Raw genomic sequence first — 15,907 nt, 5'->3', positions numbered from 1 at the left:
CCACGGGCGGTCCGGGAATCAGTGAGTAGAATGTGTCCTTTTATTTAAAATGCATCTCTGGGTTATTTGTGTGGCATAGGAATTCGTTCATATTCCCCCCCCCAAAAATATAGTCCGGCCCCACACACGGTCTGAGGGACAGTGGACCAGCCCCCTGTTGAAAAAGTTTGCTGACCCCCTGATTTACATGTTGATTTCCCACAGAAGCAGGGAACCATGGGTGTGACCAGGGATGTTAAAGAGCCATATGGATTTGTCTCATACATATAGGAACACAGGAAACGGACTTCTACTGAACCAGCCATTGTCCCATCCACCTCAGCGGGGTCTACAAGAGCCAGAGGGGGGGGGGCTAAACTTTCCCAACTCTCGGGGTGGGGACATGTCAAAGTGAGGGAGGCTGCATTGTCAAAGTTAGTGTGGGCATCTTTAAAAAAAGAAAAAAGTTTACTTGGGGTGGGGGGTTGTTTGAGAGGGTAACCAAAATCCTTTGGCATTCAGAATCACAGTGGGGTAACTATGGGAGCAGTCGGCTTAAAAAGGTATTTTCTTGATGATGATGATACTACTTTAAAAATCACAGATTTGGGGAGCCACAAAAGGTCTTTTGGCATTATAGTATCTCAGTGGGTGACCTATGGAAGCAATCAGTATAGCTCTGCCCAAGGCATGATGGAGAACAGCAAGAACCGGGAAAAGATAGGTGTAACATTTTACAAGGAGAGGAAGAAACATCACGGACAGAATAATTGTCACACACAGGAAGAACAAGGATATAGTCTGATTGCCTCACTTGCAATTTTATAAATCATTTAATGTGTCAATACGAATGGAAGTTGTTGTATAAGGGATTGTTATTTTGACCAGAGTGTAATTGAAGTTATTAAAGATTTTGGAACACATAAATAAAGTAAAACAACTCTAGCATGTAGGGGGGCCACCTAAATTATGTAATTTGGTATCTGAATGATTGGTATTAGTAATGGTGTTATAATTTGGCATTGTTATAATGAAGCTATTATTGAATTGTAATTGAAAACTAATAAAAAATATGATCAAATTGAAAAGAAAAGGAAGCAATCAGTATTTACTTTTTTTTAAAGAAGTGAAAATAAAGTATTTTGCCATCAGAGGAGCAATTAATTAATAAAATGAATAAATAAATAAATAAATAAAAACAATAATAAAAATATATGTATTTGGGGAAGCCTTGAGGAACCACAAAAACCTTTTTGAGGTAGACGCAGCCTTCTGGAATCAGCTCTCCAGGATTTCATGCAAGACTGTTTCCTAACAATACCTTGAGATGCCACAGATTGAACTGGGGACATTCTGCTCAAGAAACATGTGCTCTGCCGCTGAGGTACAGAGTTAGGTACTTGTGTGCACTTGCATGCAAATTTGTGTCATATGGGTGAGCAATGCGGCAATTAGCCCCATCCGTTCACAGGGCAGATTCAGAGCTGATATTGGCTGGGTTTGAGACAGAAGTGGGCCCAAGGTGTGGGACTAGTAGCCAGTTATCACCACATCTCCCTGGATAATGGTATCCTTTGTGGTACAACAAAACCCTGGATTAGGCTCAAATTAACTCCTAGGCCCGGTGTGGAGAAACTATGGCCCTCCAGGTGTTGCTGGACTGCAACTCCCATCATCCCTGGCCATTGGCCGTGCTGGCTGGGGCTGATGGGAGTTGTAGTTCAACAACACCTGGAGGGCCAAAGGTTCCACACTTGGCCTAAGCTTCTTAGGTACTGACCGACAGATCCCGTTCCATCAATGATGGCTGTAACGGTGGCAAGGGCCTTTGAGTTTCCTTGGAGACATTCATGAGTGCCCTGGGGTGGAGAAGAAAGAGGGGAAAAGCAAAGAAAGATTACAAGGTTAAAGGAAAATGTCACAAATGAACATTACAAGGTTCCTGTTGCTCTGGAGGGCAGGACTGGAACCAGTTAGAGGGCGGAAATGTCAGGAAAGCAGATTTTAGTTAGCTATTAGGAGGTTTAGATGACGTGGTAAGCCAAACCATAGCTTAGTTCAGCACAGCAGTAAAATGACTGGAGCCACATAATAATAATAATAATAATAATAATAATAATAATAATAATAATAAATTTATTTATACCCCGCCCATCTGGGTGGCTCCCAACATAATAAAAATAATAAAAATAATGCAATAAAACATTAAAAACTTCCCTAAACAGTGTACACTTGCATTAAATCATGGTTTGCTTTACCATGATATGTGTGAGCCAGGCCAGAGATCTAGGTTTTAATTGATTGTTCCAAAACAAGTTAGTTTTGTTAAATTGTAAGGCGTTTAAAAGTATTTTTAAAACCAATTCAAATCATTTTAAAATTGTATACATTGAAGGAAACATGTTGAATACAGTAGTACCTCTACTTACGAATTTAATGCGTTCCAAACGCACATTTGTAAGTCGAAAAAATTGTAAGTCGAATCTTATAGGAATGCATTGGGAGAAAAAATCCGTAAGTCGAAGCAACCCTATCTAAAAATTCGTAAGTAGAAAAAATCCTATCTAAACCGCATCCAAGATGGCGGACGGAGCTCCATTTGTAAGTAGAAACATTCATAAGTAGAGTTATTCGTAAGTAGAGGTACCACTGTATATATAATGGCAATGAACTTTTTTTGGAGGGGATTGCATTGAAAATGCTTCCTCTAGACAAGGCAACACTCCCTGCAACAAGAGTGCTCTGAGCCAGTATTATTATTTGTTCTAAAGCCATCCTGACTACATCTCCCCCCCCCCTTTCTTGTACACTAACAGCTGCCATGAAAGGAGGGATTTGCCGAAGGGACAATTTTACAGCCAATAAAAAAATTTTTTTTTTACCAGACTACCTGGAGAATGTGTAACTGATCTGTGCCAGATTAGTTCAGATCTCTTCCAAGTTTTGAAGGCTGTGTGCTGGGAGCCAAGAGCTCTCCTCCTCCTCCTCTCTCAGCCAAGGTGTCATGTTTACACTCCATGGAAAGAATTTCCTATTCTATTGCCCAAAGAAGAAAACTGCTGTGCTGTGCTTCTGTGTGTTGAATCCTGTTCTAGAAATGAGCTCAAGGCCAGAAAGGCTCAAGTCACAGGAATGCCCTTAATTGATGGATAAGAAATGGTTGCAAAGGACGAGCCTCAGAGAAGACAATGAACCACTTTGGACAATCAGATCTGGATTATAGCTCAGCAAGGTATGTGTGAGCTATAATTTAATTTCCTGGCTGATTCAGAAGCTGGTAACCCTAGTTTCCCAGTCCGGATGAAACAGGAAATGAGAAGCTTCTCGGTTTAAGCACGGATCCTGACTAATGTCCAAATGTGGGGCCGCTGAATTGTATGGGAGCCAACCTGGGTTGTTAGCTCAAAAGGCCCCTGGAGTGAATGTTTATGTTTCCCAGTGAACAACAAGAACTTCTGGGGGCAATTCTTACCAAGTCCGCAGACACCGCAGTTGTGATGAGAGCGTAAGGCCCGTTGACGAGGGCGCCGCAGAAAATTAACATCACTGCAGAGAGAAAGAAAGAACAAACACCAGCTGTCTTGATTTATTCGCTTCCATTTACGAATCACTTTGCTACGAACAACCCCAAAGCAATTTTTAGTCAATGGTAAAAGCGCATCGGAAACAATGGCTGTGGCTCACTGGGGGGAGCATCTGCTCTGCAGACGCAAGGTCCCAGGTTCAATACCCAGCATCTCCAGGGGGAGAGCTGCTGCCAGTCAGTGTGGACAGTACTGAGCTAGATGGGCAAATGTTCGGACTCAGTAGGTGTGGGATGTATCATCACTGAAGCAGCGAAATACAACATTTGCTGTTGCCTAGAGTGGACACACAGGGGGATGTTGCTCCAGCCAGGAGGACTTCCTGTCACACCAGGTCTGGACCATCCTCCCCGTATGTGACCAGGTAGATGGGCATGACCCTGGCAGACCCTATGAAAGGGCCAGCCACGCAGCCATCTTCCTCTTTGGCTATTTGGCTCTTTTGCTGCTCTTATACGATCTTCTGAAGACTGCCATGTTATTATTATTTTAAGAGGGAAATAAAGGGAAGTTTACCAGGAATAATCCAATCTGGACAAGCCAACTTGCTCAATCCGGATTGCTCAATTTAAATGGATTAAATCCGGATTGCTCAACTTAAATGATTCTAACGAATCCACCAACTTGCCTCTAGCAATGTGTATGGGAATGTGCTCTGCTACTAGCGTGAGGAGGGATAATATCTCATCAATATATTCTCTCCTACTTTCCTCAACATTCCCACAGAAGGCAGGCTCTTGTGTTGGCAGTGGGCATGGGCAGCAATTGCGGCTGGGCAGGGCTAGCAGGATTAGGCCCACTCATGCAGCAGATGGGTGCTTGAGTGGGATTAAATGTCTTCTCCAAGTCTGTGAGGCAATTTGCTAGCTGGAACGCCTTCCCTTGCAGAGTGGAAGGTGACACTCAAATCACTATTGTGCTGCCAGCTCCAGATTGCCTGGCGATATATTCAGAGAACATTTATTTCCTTGCACAAAACTGAATAAAGAACAGCAACAAAGGGACCGTCAGAGTCTGGTAGTAATGTGAGAACTAGCTCAGAGGTTTCTTGGTGAAGGCCAGTGTACGCCAGTGGTGAAAATCTCCAGAAATTAGTGCAACTTTACCTATTGACGTTGCTAGTCCAGTCTGGCCAACATGGTTGTAGACAAAGAGCTAGAAGAGAAAGGAAGGCAGTGAATGAGCATTTCCAGAGCGGTTCAACAAGCAGTCCCAGGAAACTCTAGGAATTTCAGCTCTGTGAGGGGAATAGGGGTCTTCTAACAGCTCTGAGCCGACTTAACGAAAGCTCCCAGAATCTTTTGGGGAAGCCATGAGTGTTTAAGGGGTGCTTTAAATGTATGGTGTACTCTATGTGGGGCTACCTTTGAAGGTGACCCAGAAACTACAACTAATCCAGAATGTGGCAGCTAGACTGGTGACTGGAAGTGGCCGCCCAGACCACATAACACCGGTCTAAAAAGACCTACATTTGCTCTTGGTACGTTTCCGAGCATAATTCAAAGTGTAGGTGCTGACCTTTAAAACCCTAAACGGCCTCGGCCCTATATACCTGAAGGAGCGTCTCCACCCCCATCATTCAGCCTGGACACTGAGGTCCAGCTTCTGGCAGTTCCCTCACTGCGAGAAGTGAAGCTACAGGGAACCAGGCTGAGGGCCTTCTCGGTAGTGGCACCCGCCCTGTGGAACGCCCTCCCATCAGAAGTAAACAACTATCTGACTTTTAGAAGACATCTGAAGGCAGCCCTATTTAGGGAAGTTTTTAATCTTTGATGTTTTGTTGCTTTATTGTTATTATTATTATTATTACTCTTGTTAGGAGCCGTCCAGAGTGGCTAGGGAAACCAAGACAAATGAGTGGGGTATTTGTTGTTGTTGTTTAGTCGTGTTCGACTCTTTGTGACCCCATGGACCAGAGCACGCTAGGCACTTCTGTCTTCCACTGCCTCCCGCAGCTTGGTCAAACTCAATAATAATAAATTATCATTATTACGTGTGGGCATGGTCAAGACATGCATAGGGAGACATGCATAGGAAAGGCGAGAGGCTATCAAACTATGGCCCATTGGGATTTGGCCCTGTCCTCTCTAACTTTCCAGCTCAGCCTTTGCCAACCTGGTGCCCTTCAGATGTTTTGGACTACAACTCCCATTAGCCCTAGCCAGCACAGGGCGGTGTAGAAAAATGGTGGCTAAAGTAAGCAAAGGGCTCACAGAGATGACTTGCTTATTGAACATTCATCTCAATTTGCTACCAGGGAACTCAGATGACTTGGCTCTTCAATGAGCATTCGTTTGCGGGGATGTTAGAGGATGTCGTGTCAAAGCAAGTGGTATCCCATCCTTTTCAGTGCATTTCTCCATCACCTCTTGAAAAAAGTTTCAATCATTTGGGGAAGTGGGTTTGTTGCGCAAGACCTCCCAGCCACCTATGATTCCACAACCTGAAGCTGCAGGTATGTGACCCCAAAATAGTGACTGTCTAAAAGTGCCTGGACACACCTTGCTGCCTCTGAACCTGGAAGTGCAATAGGGAAACTCACCATGGGAGCAGCCAAAATGAGCATCGTACAGCATGTCGTGGCCCTGCCACCTGTGTAGTCAGATATGAGACCTGCCATGATGCCTCCTGCAGAACAAACAAAGTCACAGTTCACTTTCGGATGTTGGGAAAGGGTAGAGAATGTCAGGTCTGAGAGCCATGAACTCACTCAATGGTCTTTGGCAAGCAAAAATAAATATTAGATTTTCTGTTTTACAATTTAAAGGACTCATTTTTACATCCTTAAAATATCAGTGACTTCCCTTCTTCTCTTTCCATGGTTCATTTTGCATATCATAAATCCCTGCATATTTTACAAAAACTATACCATTCCATCAAAATTTATTTACACTGTTGAATTTATCTTAATGCTGCCAGCATTTTCAGCTGTACAGAGTTATTTTCCATATTTTCAATAAACGTTTTCCAATCTTCTCTCAACATATGTTCTTCTTGTTCTCTTATTCTATATCAGGCATGTCCAACAGGTAGATTGTGATCTACCAGTAGATCACTGGACATCTGCGGTAGATCACTGGTAGATAATTGGCTCCCCCCCAAAGAAGCTGAACAACTGTGGCTCCCCTAAAAAAGCTCAACATTTTACCTTCTCCCTGAAAAAACTCAACAACTTTGACCCGAACCCCAAAAAAAGAGGGTAGATCACTGCCAGTTTTTAACTCTGTGAGTAGATCACAGTCTCTTGGGAGTTGGCCACCCCGTTCTATATGTTAAGTCTGCAAGCTGCGCATATTCCGTCAACTTAAGTTGCCACTCTTCTTTGGCTGGGACCTCGCTCGTTTTCTATTTTTCGGCTAACAACACGGGCCGCATTAGGGGCATACATAAATAACCTTTTTTGACACCTGGGAAATTCCGTCTGAATTATCTCCAACAGAAAGGACTCTGGTTTGGAGGCGGAGAGTACTTTTGAACATTTCTCCCAATTCATTATGTATCATTTCCCAATACTCTTTTACGCTTTTAGAAGTCTGCCATATGTAAAAGAACATTCCCTCAACCGCTTTGCATCTCCAGCTCTTATCTGATTCAGTCTTATACATCTTAGCGAGCCTACTCTGAGTTAAATACCACCTGTCCATCATTTTCAAGCAGTTCTCCTTCAAAGAATAACATGCGGTGAACGTCAAATCACTTTTCCAGAGTTAAGCTAAATAAATCCCCACTGGAATTAATGGAACTGACTGTTCATTTCCACACTATATTTGAGCTTTCCCATGGCGAGAAGGCCATGTCCAAAAATCTCGTGGAGCTTGGTGCTCATTCCCATCTTAAATTGCTTGCAGGAAGGAAATACATTTGCAGCCCCTTTAACCCAGAAAATTGTGGGGGGGTAAAGTGACAACATTTGGGGCAGTAGACCGGCATACAGTTCTTTTCTGCTCTTTTCATGGGGGAGCGGAAACACACAATGCGCAGAAGGGGTGGGAGAGCAGTGACCGATAGGCTTGTCCTTCATGGATTCTGCCTAATTCTCAGGGTAGCTCAGTCACTACAGCACGAGACTCTTAATCTCAGAGTTGTGGGTTCGAGTCCCACATTGGGCAAAAGATTCCTGCATTGCAGGGGGTTGAACTAGATGACCCTCACGGTCCCTTCCAACTCTACAAATCCATGATTCTTCTAAAGGCATCCAAGTTGGTGGCCATCACAACGTCTTCTGGGAGAAAACTCTTGGGTTCAGAATCCTTTCATTCCAAGCTCAAGTCTTTTGCACCAGGCAGTGAATCTTGGGGTTCTTGTGCCAATAAAAAAGCAGAACTTCCCTCCCCCAAGTCAGTCATTTGCCCACCCTTGCTATAATTTGCCCACTCATAAACCCCTCACCCCACCTCTGCTGTATACACAGTGTTGTTTTTTGGCCCTATCCCCAGGATAACAAAGAAAGCACAGGTGAAAATAGAGTCTTAGAATTGTAGGGCTGGAAGGGACCACAAGGGTCATCTAGTCCAATCCCCTGCAATGCAGAAATATTTTTGCCCGACATGGGATTCGAACCTACAACCTTGATATTAAGAGTCTCATGCTCTACCGAATGCACTATCAATGCAACGTATTTTGAATGTGCCCTAAAGTTGAAGTAACAATCGGCTATACTTTACCCATGGCTCCTCTAATTCTGTCATTTAGAAATGTTAAGGATATTGTATTAATAGATAGAGAATTAGTACAATATTTGCTAACTGCTGTTGGTATGCTCATTTGTCAAAACTGGAAGAAAACGAGGACCCTTTCCATGCGAGAACAGACGACCAGACTAAGGGACATCATATATATGGTTAAGCTCCTAGATATGGTGAGAACCAGGTAAGATGGACAGCCAGGTAACATAAATTTGCAGAAAAAAATGAGTCTTTTTTTATAATTTACTGCAGCAATGAGCTCCAGGATAATGTAAACCCATTTGTCGTGCTTGAAACCCAATGATTTTCAGTTGCCGTATCTGACTTTGGTGAAGCTTGTTAAATTTGCTTTGTCGGTTACAAGTTCTGGATATTCATTTTCCTTTGGCTTTGGATCATCGGACTTCATCTTGTTTTGTTTTGTTTTGGTATCTATGTACACAAATATAATTACACTACTAAAATTATTTTTTTAAAAAAAAGAAAAAGAAAATCGATGCAACAAACCAATTATGCCGCCGACGTCAAAGAGAGTGGACATATCCCCCGCCTTTTTCGCAGTGAAGTGAGCTGCAAAAAGAAGGGCAGGAGAAATGGCTGGGTGAGCAGAGGATCAAAATGTGATGGAATTAAATTTCCCTTCCACCATCACCAACACCTCCAGTTGAAGAGATCTCAGTTGCGGAAGACCCTCTGTATTTGGCCCTGCACAGCTTCTGCCAGGCAGAGTCAATAGAACTGGGTTAGATAAGATCAATGGCCTGACTTGGCTGGAAGCAGCTCTCTGCTTGTTGGCAGGAGATGTAGCTCAATGGAAGAGGATACGTTTTGAATGCAAAAAAGTCCCTGGCATCTCCTACACCTGAAACTCTTAGAGAGACACTTCCAAGTCAGTGTAGCCATTACAGTGGTGCCTCGCTTAACGAATGCCCTGCTTAACGAAATTTCCGCTTAACGAACGGATTTTTCGAGTGGAGCTTGCCTCGCTAGACAAATGCGTTTTACGAAAAATTCGTCTAGCGAATCGCAGTTTCCCATAGGAATGCATTGAAATTCAATTAATGTGTTCCTATGGGGGAAAAAAAAATCGAAAAAAATTCAGTGCATTCCTATGGGATTCGCTAGACGAATTATTCGCTATAAGAAAAGACCCGTGGAACGAATTAATTTCGTCTAGCGAGGCACCACTGTATTGAGCTAAATAGGGCCAACAGTCTGGCTCAGTACTTTGAGAAGGAAGCCTTTTAGCTCTGCTCTTCTAGTCTTTTGTTTTAACTCTGCTGTTCAATTCCTTTTGTTTTAATTCTGTCCTATTTTCTTTTCTTAGAAGCGCTTGTTAGGGCTGAAACGGGAGCATAAAATGATTTTTTATCACTCAATCAATAAAGTAAAACAAAATAAAATGAGGCCCCCCTGGATTCTTTATATAAAAAAATATTATTATTATTATTTTAAAAACGGGCCCATCTTTAGGTGTGATGAAGGACATAGACCTAAAGCCAGCCTTTGGGAGACTCACGAGTCATTGGAAAATCCCACCAGCAAAACTTCCTTAAGTAGGTTCTCAGATCACAAATTGGGAGTCTCCATAACAAGCTCCTTGCAACTCACCCACATTCACAATGTAGAGGGGAAGCCAGTAAAGGAACGTGTAACTGACTAGTTTTGCAAACAGGAGGCAAAAGGAGAACTCCACCACGCCCTGCAGAGGAAAGAGGGGGAAAAACCATTAGCAGCTAACAAAAGGCAGTTTTTGCAAAGACAAAAGCCCCAAACAGACAGGACACAGGGTTACGGGTGTCTGTGGGGGTGGGAATGTGGGGACGTTGCCCCCTCACCCGAATCACAAGCCACCGATTTCCACAGAACCTGAGATACAAGGGGGAATGTGCAGTCATTCATCTTCCTGTTTTGTTTTAAATATATATTTGTGAGAAACCAGGCTCCATTCAGGGCTTGCCTTTACCCTCCCCTGGATAAATGCCTATGGACCCCCATGCACAGGTCAATTCACGATCTGATCTCCTGTTCTCCTTTTGCCGGGCTCAGCCCAGTATGCCTGAAGGAGCGTCTCCACCCCATTGTTCAGCCTGGACACTGAGGTCCAGCTCCGAGGGTCTTCTGGCGGTTCCCTCACTGCAAGAAGTGAAGCTACAGGGAACCAGGCAGAGGGCCTTCTCGGTAGTGGCACCTGCCCTGTGGAACGCCCGCCCAGCAGAAGTCAAGGAAATAAATGACTATCTCACTTTTAGAAGACATCTGAAGGCAGCCCTGTTTAGGGAAGTTTATTAATGTTTGGTGTTTTATTGTGTTTTTAATATTCTGTTGGGAGCCGCCCAGAGTGACTGGGATAACCCAGCCAGATGGGTGGGGTATAAATAATAATTACTATTTATCATCATCTTACTAAACAGTAGCTGCCAGGTGTGTAGCTGCCAGTCTGATCCACACAACAGCACACCTGTCCATTTCAATTTCACGTCTTTCCAGTCTTCTCTCCCCACCCCGGGATATAAATGTAGTCAACTGAAACAAAGGGAGATCTACCGCTGCAACTAGCCTCTTGCGACGCAGCCATCCCACCCTCCCTCCCCTGTGGGGCCGTACTCACAGGTATCCGGAGGGCATCAATGAAACTAATGGCTTCCCGGTCGTCCGCCGATTCTTTGCTACCTTCCGACATGTCCACAATGTTTTCTCGGCTGTTGCTGGAGACATTTAGGCTCCCGTCGCTGATGGAGTGGCCCGCCTCGAGACCTTTCTCTTCCAAACCGGCAGCCTGAGAGAGACACCAAGCAAACAAAGGAACACCTCAGGAATTTGGATGCAGATATGATGCATCAATAAAGAAGCAGCTGCTCTTTATTGAGTCAGACCACTGGTCTATCCAGCTTTGTTTCCTCTGGAGTGGCTGGCAGCCACTCTCTGAGGCTTCAGATGGGGGTCTCTCTCAGCCCCTACTACCCCAGAGATGCCAAGGATTGAATCTGTGTACATAGCAGATGTTCTGCCCCTGAGATATGGAACTTCCTTCCAAGTCAGGCCACTTGTGTGGCTGACACAAGTGGGACCTGCATCAAAATGTTTAAATGCTAAAGGTAAAGGGACCCCTGACCGTTAGGTCCAGTTGCAGACTACTCTAGGGTTGCGGCGCTCATCTGGCTTTACTGGCCAAGGGAGCCAACACACAGCTTCCGGCTCATGTGGCCAGCATGACTAAGCCACTTCTGGCGAACCAGAGCAGCGCATGGAAATGCTGTTTACCCTTCCGCTGGAGCGGTACCTACTTATCTACTTGCACTTCGTGCTTTCAAACTGCTAGGTTGGCTGGAGCTGGGATCGAGCAACGGGAGCTCACCCCATCGCGGGGATTCGAACCGCCAACCTTCTGATCAGCAAGCCCAAGGCTCAGTGGTTTAACCCACAGCGCCACCTGTAGTCCACTGTAAATAAGTCATGAAGAAAGGAGTTTGACTCTCTCGCCCTCCTTCTCCCTCCCTCCCTTCTCCAGTAGCACATTATGCTCCATACTGAAAGGAAGAAGAAACAGTTGTTCGCTGTTAGTGGGAGAAAGTCTAAGTCTCATTAAATTTAATGGGGTTGCTCCCCGGTAAATGTGCATAGGATTGAAACATGGGGGGGGGGGATGTGCAAAACTTACGTGATGGAGAGGAGGGCTGCAGTCGACATCTTCGGGATCTGAAGTGGAGAGGAGACTGTATTATAAAAGCACACCTTTAATTCAGAGCAAGATGAAAGCAGCAACCGGTGGGTGCGTGTTTTATCAAATATATTCCAGTTTGGAAATCAGGTCATTAGTGCCTGGCTGGATAAGACCTGTGGTCCATCTAATCTAGCATCCTCTTCTCACAGCGACCAATGAGAAGCCTGAAAACTGGACACAGCAGCACTTTCCCCATTTGTGGTTCCCTGCAACTGGCATCCAGTATCATGAATATATCTCACTGTGGCTATTTTGATGGACTCCCAGCAAGGATGGGGAACCTGTGGCCCTCCAGATGTTGTTGGACTCCCAACTCCCATCAGCCCCAAGAAGAATGGCCAATGGGAAGAGATTATGGGAGATGCAGTGCAGCTGCATTCTGCGCTCTGAAGGCACAGAAAGCCTCTTTTGCACAAGGTCACCCTAAGAAAAATACAACCGTGCCAGGGCAGAGAAGAAAGCAGTTATAAGTGCTTTCTACCACTAGGTGGCAACATCTGCTCGTCTACCACTCGTGAAATGAAATTCAGGGGTGGTCAGGGGTTTTCCTTCTCAAGTCCTAAAGGTAAAGGTAAAGGTAAAGGGACCCCTGACCATTAGGTCCAGTCGTGACCGACTCTGGGGTTGCGCGCTCATCTCGCATTATTGGCCGAGGGAGCCGGCGTATAGCTTCCAGGTCATGTGGCCAGCATGACAAAGCCACTTCTGGCGAACCAGAGCAGCACATGGAAACGCCGTTTACCTTCCCGCTGTAGCGGTTCCTATTTACCTACTTGCATTTTGACGTGCTTTCGAACTGCTAGGTTGGCAGGAGCTGGGACTGAGCAACGGGAGCTCACCCCGTCACAGGGATTCGAACCGCCAACCTTCTGATCAGCAAGCCCTAGGCTCAGTGGTTTAACCACAGCGCCACCTGGGTCCTAGGTAAAGGTAAAGGACCCCTGACAGTTAAGTCCAGTCGCAAACGACTCTGGCGTTGCAGCACTCATCTCGCTTTACTGGCTGAGGGAGCCAACGTTTGTCCACAGACAGTTTTTCTGGGTCATCTGGCCAGCATGACTAAGCCACTTCTGGCGAAACCAGAGCAGCACACGGAAACACCGTTTACCTTCCTGCCGGAGCGGTACCTATTGATCTACTTGGCACTTTGACATGCTTTCGAACTGCTAGGTTGGCAGGAGCAGGGACCGAACAACGGGAGCTCACCCCGTCGCAGGGATTCAAACCGCCGACCTTCTGATCAGCAAGCCGAAGGGCTCAGTGGCACCACTTCATTCTCCTCTTAAATTGTTGCAGAGTTTATATTTTTAAAATTGAGGACCGCCCCATATTCCCACCTAGACAGAAACAATCTCCCCATCACCACCACCAATGCACAAAATGTCTCCAGATTAAAACATTTAAATAAATTGTGCAGACTTTTGGCAAACTTCACCACAACCAGCTACCTACAGAGAAGCAAGCATTCCCTGTTCCTTGCACTGGATCCATGCATTATTGGTCAGATTGCAAAGAGTGAATTATCCAGAGTTCATAAATTGAAATGGGCCAGCGTTAAAGGTGATAACCATGGGGTCTTGAGAGGGTAAAGGTAAAGGGACCCCTGACCATTAAGTCAAGTCGTGACCGACTCTGGGGTTGCGGCGCTCATCTCGCATTATTGGCCGAGGGAGCCGGCGTACAGCTTCCAGGTCATGTGGCCAGCATGACTAAGCTGCTTCTGGCGAACCAGAGCAGTGCACAGAAATGCCATTTACCTTCCCGCTGTAGCAGTACCTATTTATCTACTTGCACTTTGACGTGCTTTCAAACTGCTAGGTTGGCAGGAGCTGGGACAGAGCAATAGGAGCTCACCCTGTCGCAGGGATTTGAACTGCCGACCTTCTGATCAGCAAGCCCAAGGCTCAGTGGTTTACACCACAGCACCACCCACTTCCACTCAAGTCCTATGTAGGTCAAAAGCAATGCTCCCGAATTTGACACAGACTAGTTCATTGCCGCCTCAGTGATTCCGCTCTAGGTTTCTATTGTGCCTTTTAAACACTGCATGGTCCAATAAGCCACATGCATATTCCGTTTGATTGTTTTGGCTTTTACAAGGCTATTTGAGACAATTCTGACATTTGCATTCAGGTCCTCTCTTTGCTTCTCTCCCCCCCCCCTCCATGCCCTCTCACTTTGGTGAACTGCTGTTTCTTACCACAACTATGTTATCTAGATATGCTCCTATTAGGCACGCATTGCTTATAAACTGCATCCCCTCTTTGGCTAACACCCTGGTCCTAAAGGAGTTTAGTCAGAAGTAAATATCATGGATTTTATAAAAGCAGAAATCACTTCCTTGGGTTTTCACCCAAACACTCTCAAAGCAAGAGTTGGCAGGTGTACATATAGGGCTGAGCCAAAAATTATTTTCAGAACTTTTCCTGCATCAAAACGGAGGGCTCGGGATGGCGGTGGGGAGACTAAAAGATTTCACAAAGCTGGCTCCTCCTTGTGTTTTTCTACTGTCTCCACCTCCTCTTCTATGGGTCTGGTAAGGTCAGAAAGCATTTGCCCTCACTCTGAGTTGGCTTTACAACAACAACATATAATCACATAATGTCGTCGCCACGAAGTCAAATCAGAGAGAGGGCAACACTTCCTGAACTCTCTTGGGTTTAAGTGAGTGTTTTTGCTGCTGCTGCTGCCAATTCTGCATCAGACTTCATTCGTGTTTGTGTCCCTGTACCCAAGTGCCTCCAACTTTGCCAAGTGTGTTTGTGTGCAGGGAGACATTTTGGCTCAGTCTATACTCACATTCAATGAGGAACAGGAAGCAGATGACGCCCATGCTGGCAATGATGATCCCAGGCACGATGAACGACAGGCCCCAGGCGTTTGAAACCCAGGCACCAGCAATCAAGGATCCTAAAATGTTTCCCACAGATGTGTGCGAATTCCAGATGCCCATGATTAAGCCCCGTCTGGTAAGAGATAAAAGACATGGTTCAGCAAGTCCAAAGTCTGCACCGATCATAGTTTAGAACCAAAACCATAGCTTGAGTTTCTGGAGCATGCAGCTGGCAAACCAGTTCCCCTCCTATCCTATCAGAAATTCACTCCTAATTCCATGGCACAACAATCTTTGGAGAAACAGCGCCTTTAGCTATGGTTTGTCCATTGAGACATCATTCCCAACCATAGCTAGCACAAAGCATGGCTTGCAAACCCCCATTAAACCATGCTTTCTCGTTCTGACTGTTATTGCCAGTTGTAAACCCTCAGGCTCAATTCAGAAATGGTGTCCAAACCATGCTTACCAAAATTTAAACTATGGTTTGGTATGATGTCTGAATTCACAAATCATGGTCTGCAAACCCTCTTTCAACCATGGTTTCTCATTCTGGTTTGACCACTGATTGCAAACCATGATTCATGGTTGCTCCTCCCTCAACCCTGCCTCCTGCTCGTTTGCCCTTTGGTCCTGACTACTGGGGTGACCCATGGCTCCCAGTTGTCAGGTCCTGGGCTCACCCCTGCCTGCCTTCCACGGCTCAGGCCTGATACCAGAATCTTTTAACGAGCAGAGGGTTGCCAAACTTGGAATTCAGGCAATCCCGGTTCAAATCTCTGCCCAGCCATGAAGCTCACTGGTTGGCTTCATGCAAGTTGTGATTGCTCAGCCTAGCCTACCTCACAAGGTTGTTGTGAAGATACTCCAAGCTACTTTTGTATTACAGTACCTTACCTTCCAAGTCCCGGACTGCAGAATCCGGGACCGGCAGCCGTGTGACACCGGAAGTTGCGTCGACGTAACTTCCGGTGTTGCTTTGCCCTTCTATGGGCACCAAAAATGGCCGCCGTCGGCTTCAAAAGTCGCTTGTACGCATGTCAGGAAGTGCGGCGATGCAACTTCCGGTGTCGCTCCGCCCATCTATGGGCACCAAAAATGG

General features: G+C 45.5%; 1 protein-coding gene across 4 annotated transcripts in view; it reads right to left on the bottom strand.

Annotated features, from left to right (window-relative positions):
• Window positions 1–15,907, bottom strand: part of SLC37A2 (solute carrier family 37 member 2) — a 58,430-nt gene that overhangs the window by 11,279 nt on the left and 31,244 nt on the right. For all 4 annotated transcript variants that reach the window (XR_004693978.2, XM_035139149.2, XM_035139150.2 and 1 more), the window contains exons 7-15: window positions 14,772–14,938; window positions 11,910–11,947; window positions 10,860–11,027; window positions 9,860–9,950; window positions 8,756–8,818; window positions 6,106–6,191; window positions 4,670–4,718; window positions 3,452–3,525; window positions 1,760–1,838 (exon numbers count right to left, since the gene is read on the bottom strand). Coding sequence is in view for 3 of the 4 variants with exons in the window: in XM_035139149.2 (XP_034995040.1) it covers window positions 1,760–1,838; window positions 3,452–3,525; window positions 4,670–4,718; window positions 6,106–6,191; window positions 8,756–8,818; window positions 9,860–9,950; window positions 10,860–11,027; window positions 11,910–11,947; window positions 14,772–14,938 (815 nt within the window). In the remaining variant the exon portion in view is untranslated. The remainder of the gene's footprint in view (window positions 1–1,759; window positions 1,839–3,451; window positions 3,526–4,669; window positions 4,719–6,105; window positions 6,192–8,755; window positions 8,819–9,859; window positions 9,951–10,859; window positions 11,028–11,909; window positions 11,948–14,771; window positions 14,939–15,907) is intronic.

Source organism: Zootoca vivipara, chromosome 15 (assembly GCF_963506605.1).
Source record: "Zootoca vivipara chromosome 15, rZooViv1.1, whole genome shotgun sequence".
NCBI lineage: Eukaryota > Metazoa > Chordata > Lepidosauria > Squamata > Lacertidae > Zootoca > Zootoca vivipara.
Note: the sequence above shows the minus strand (reverse complement) of the source record. Positions and strands in the feature narration are given on the sequence as shown.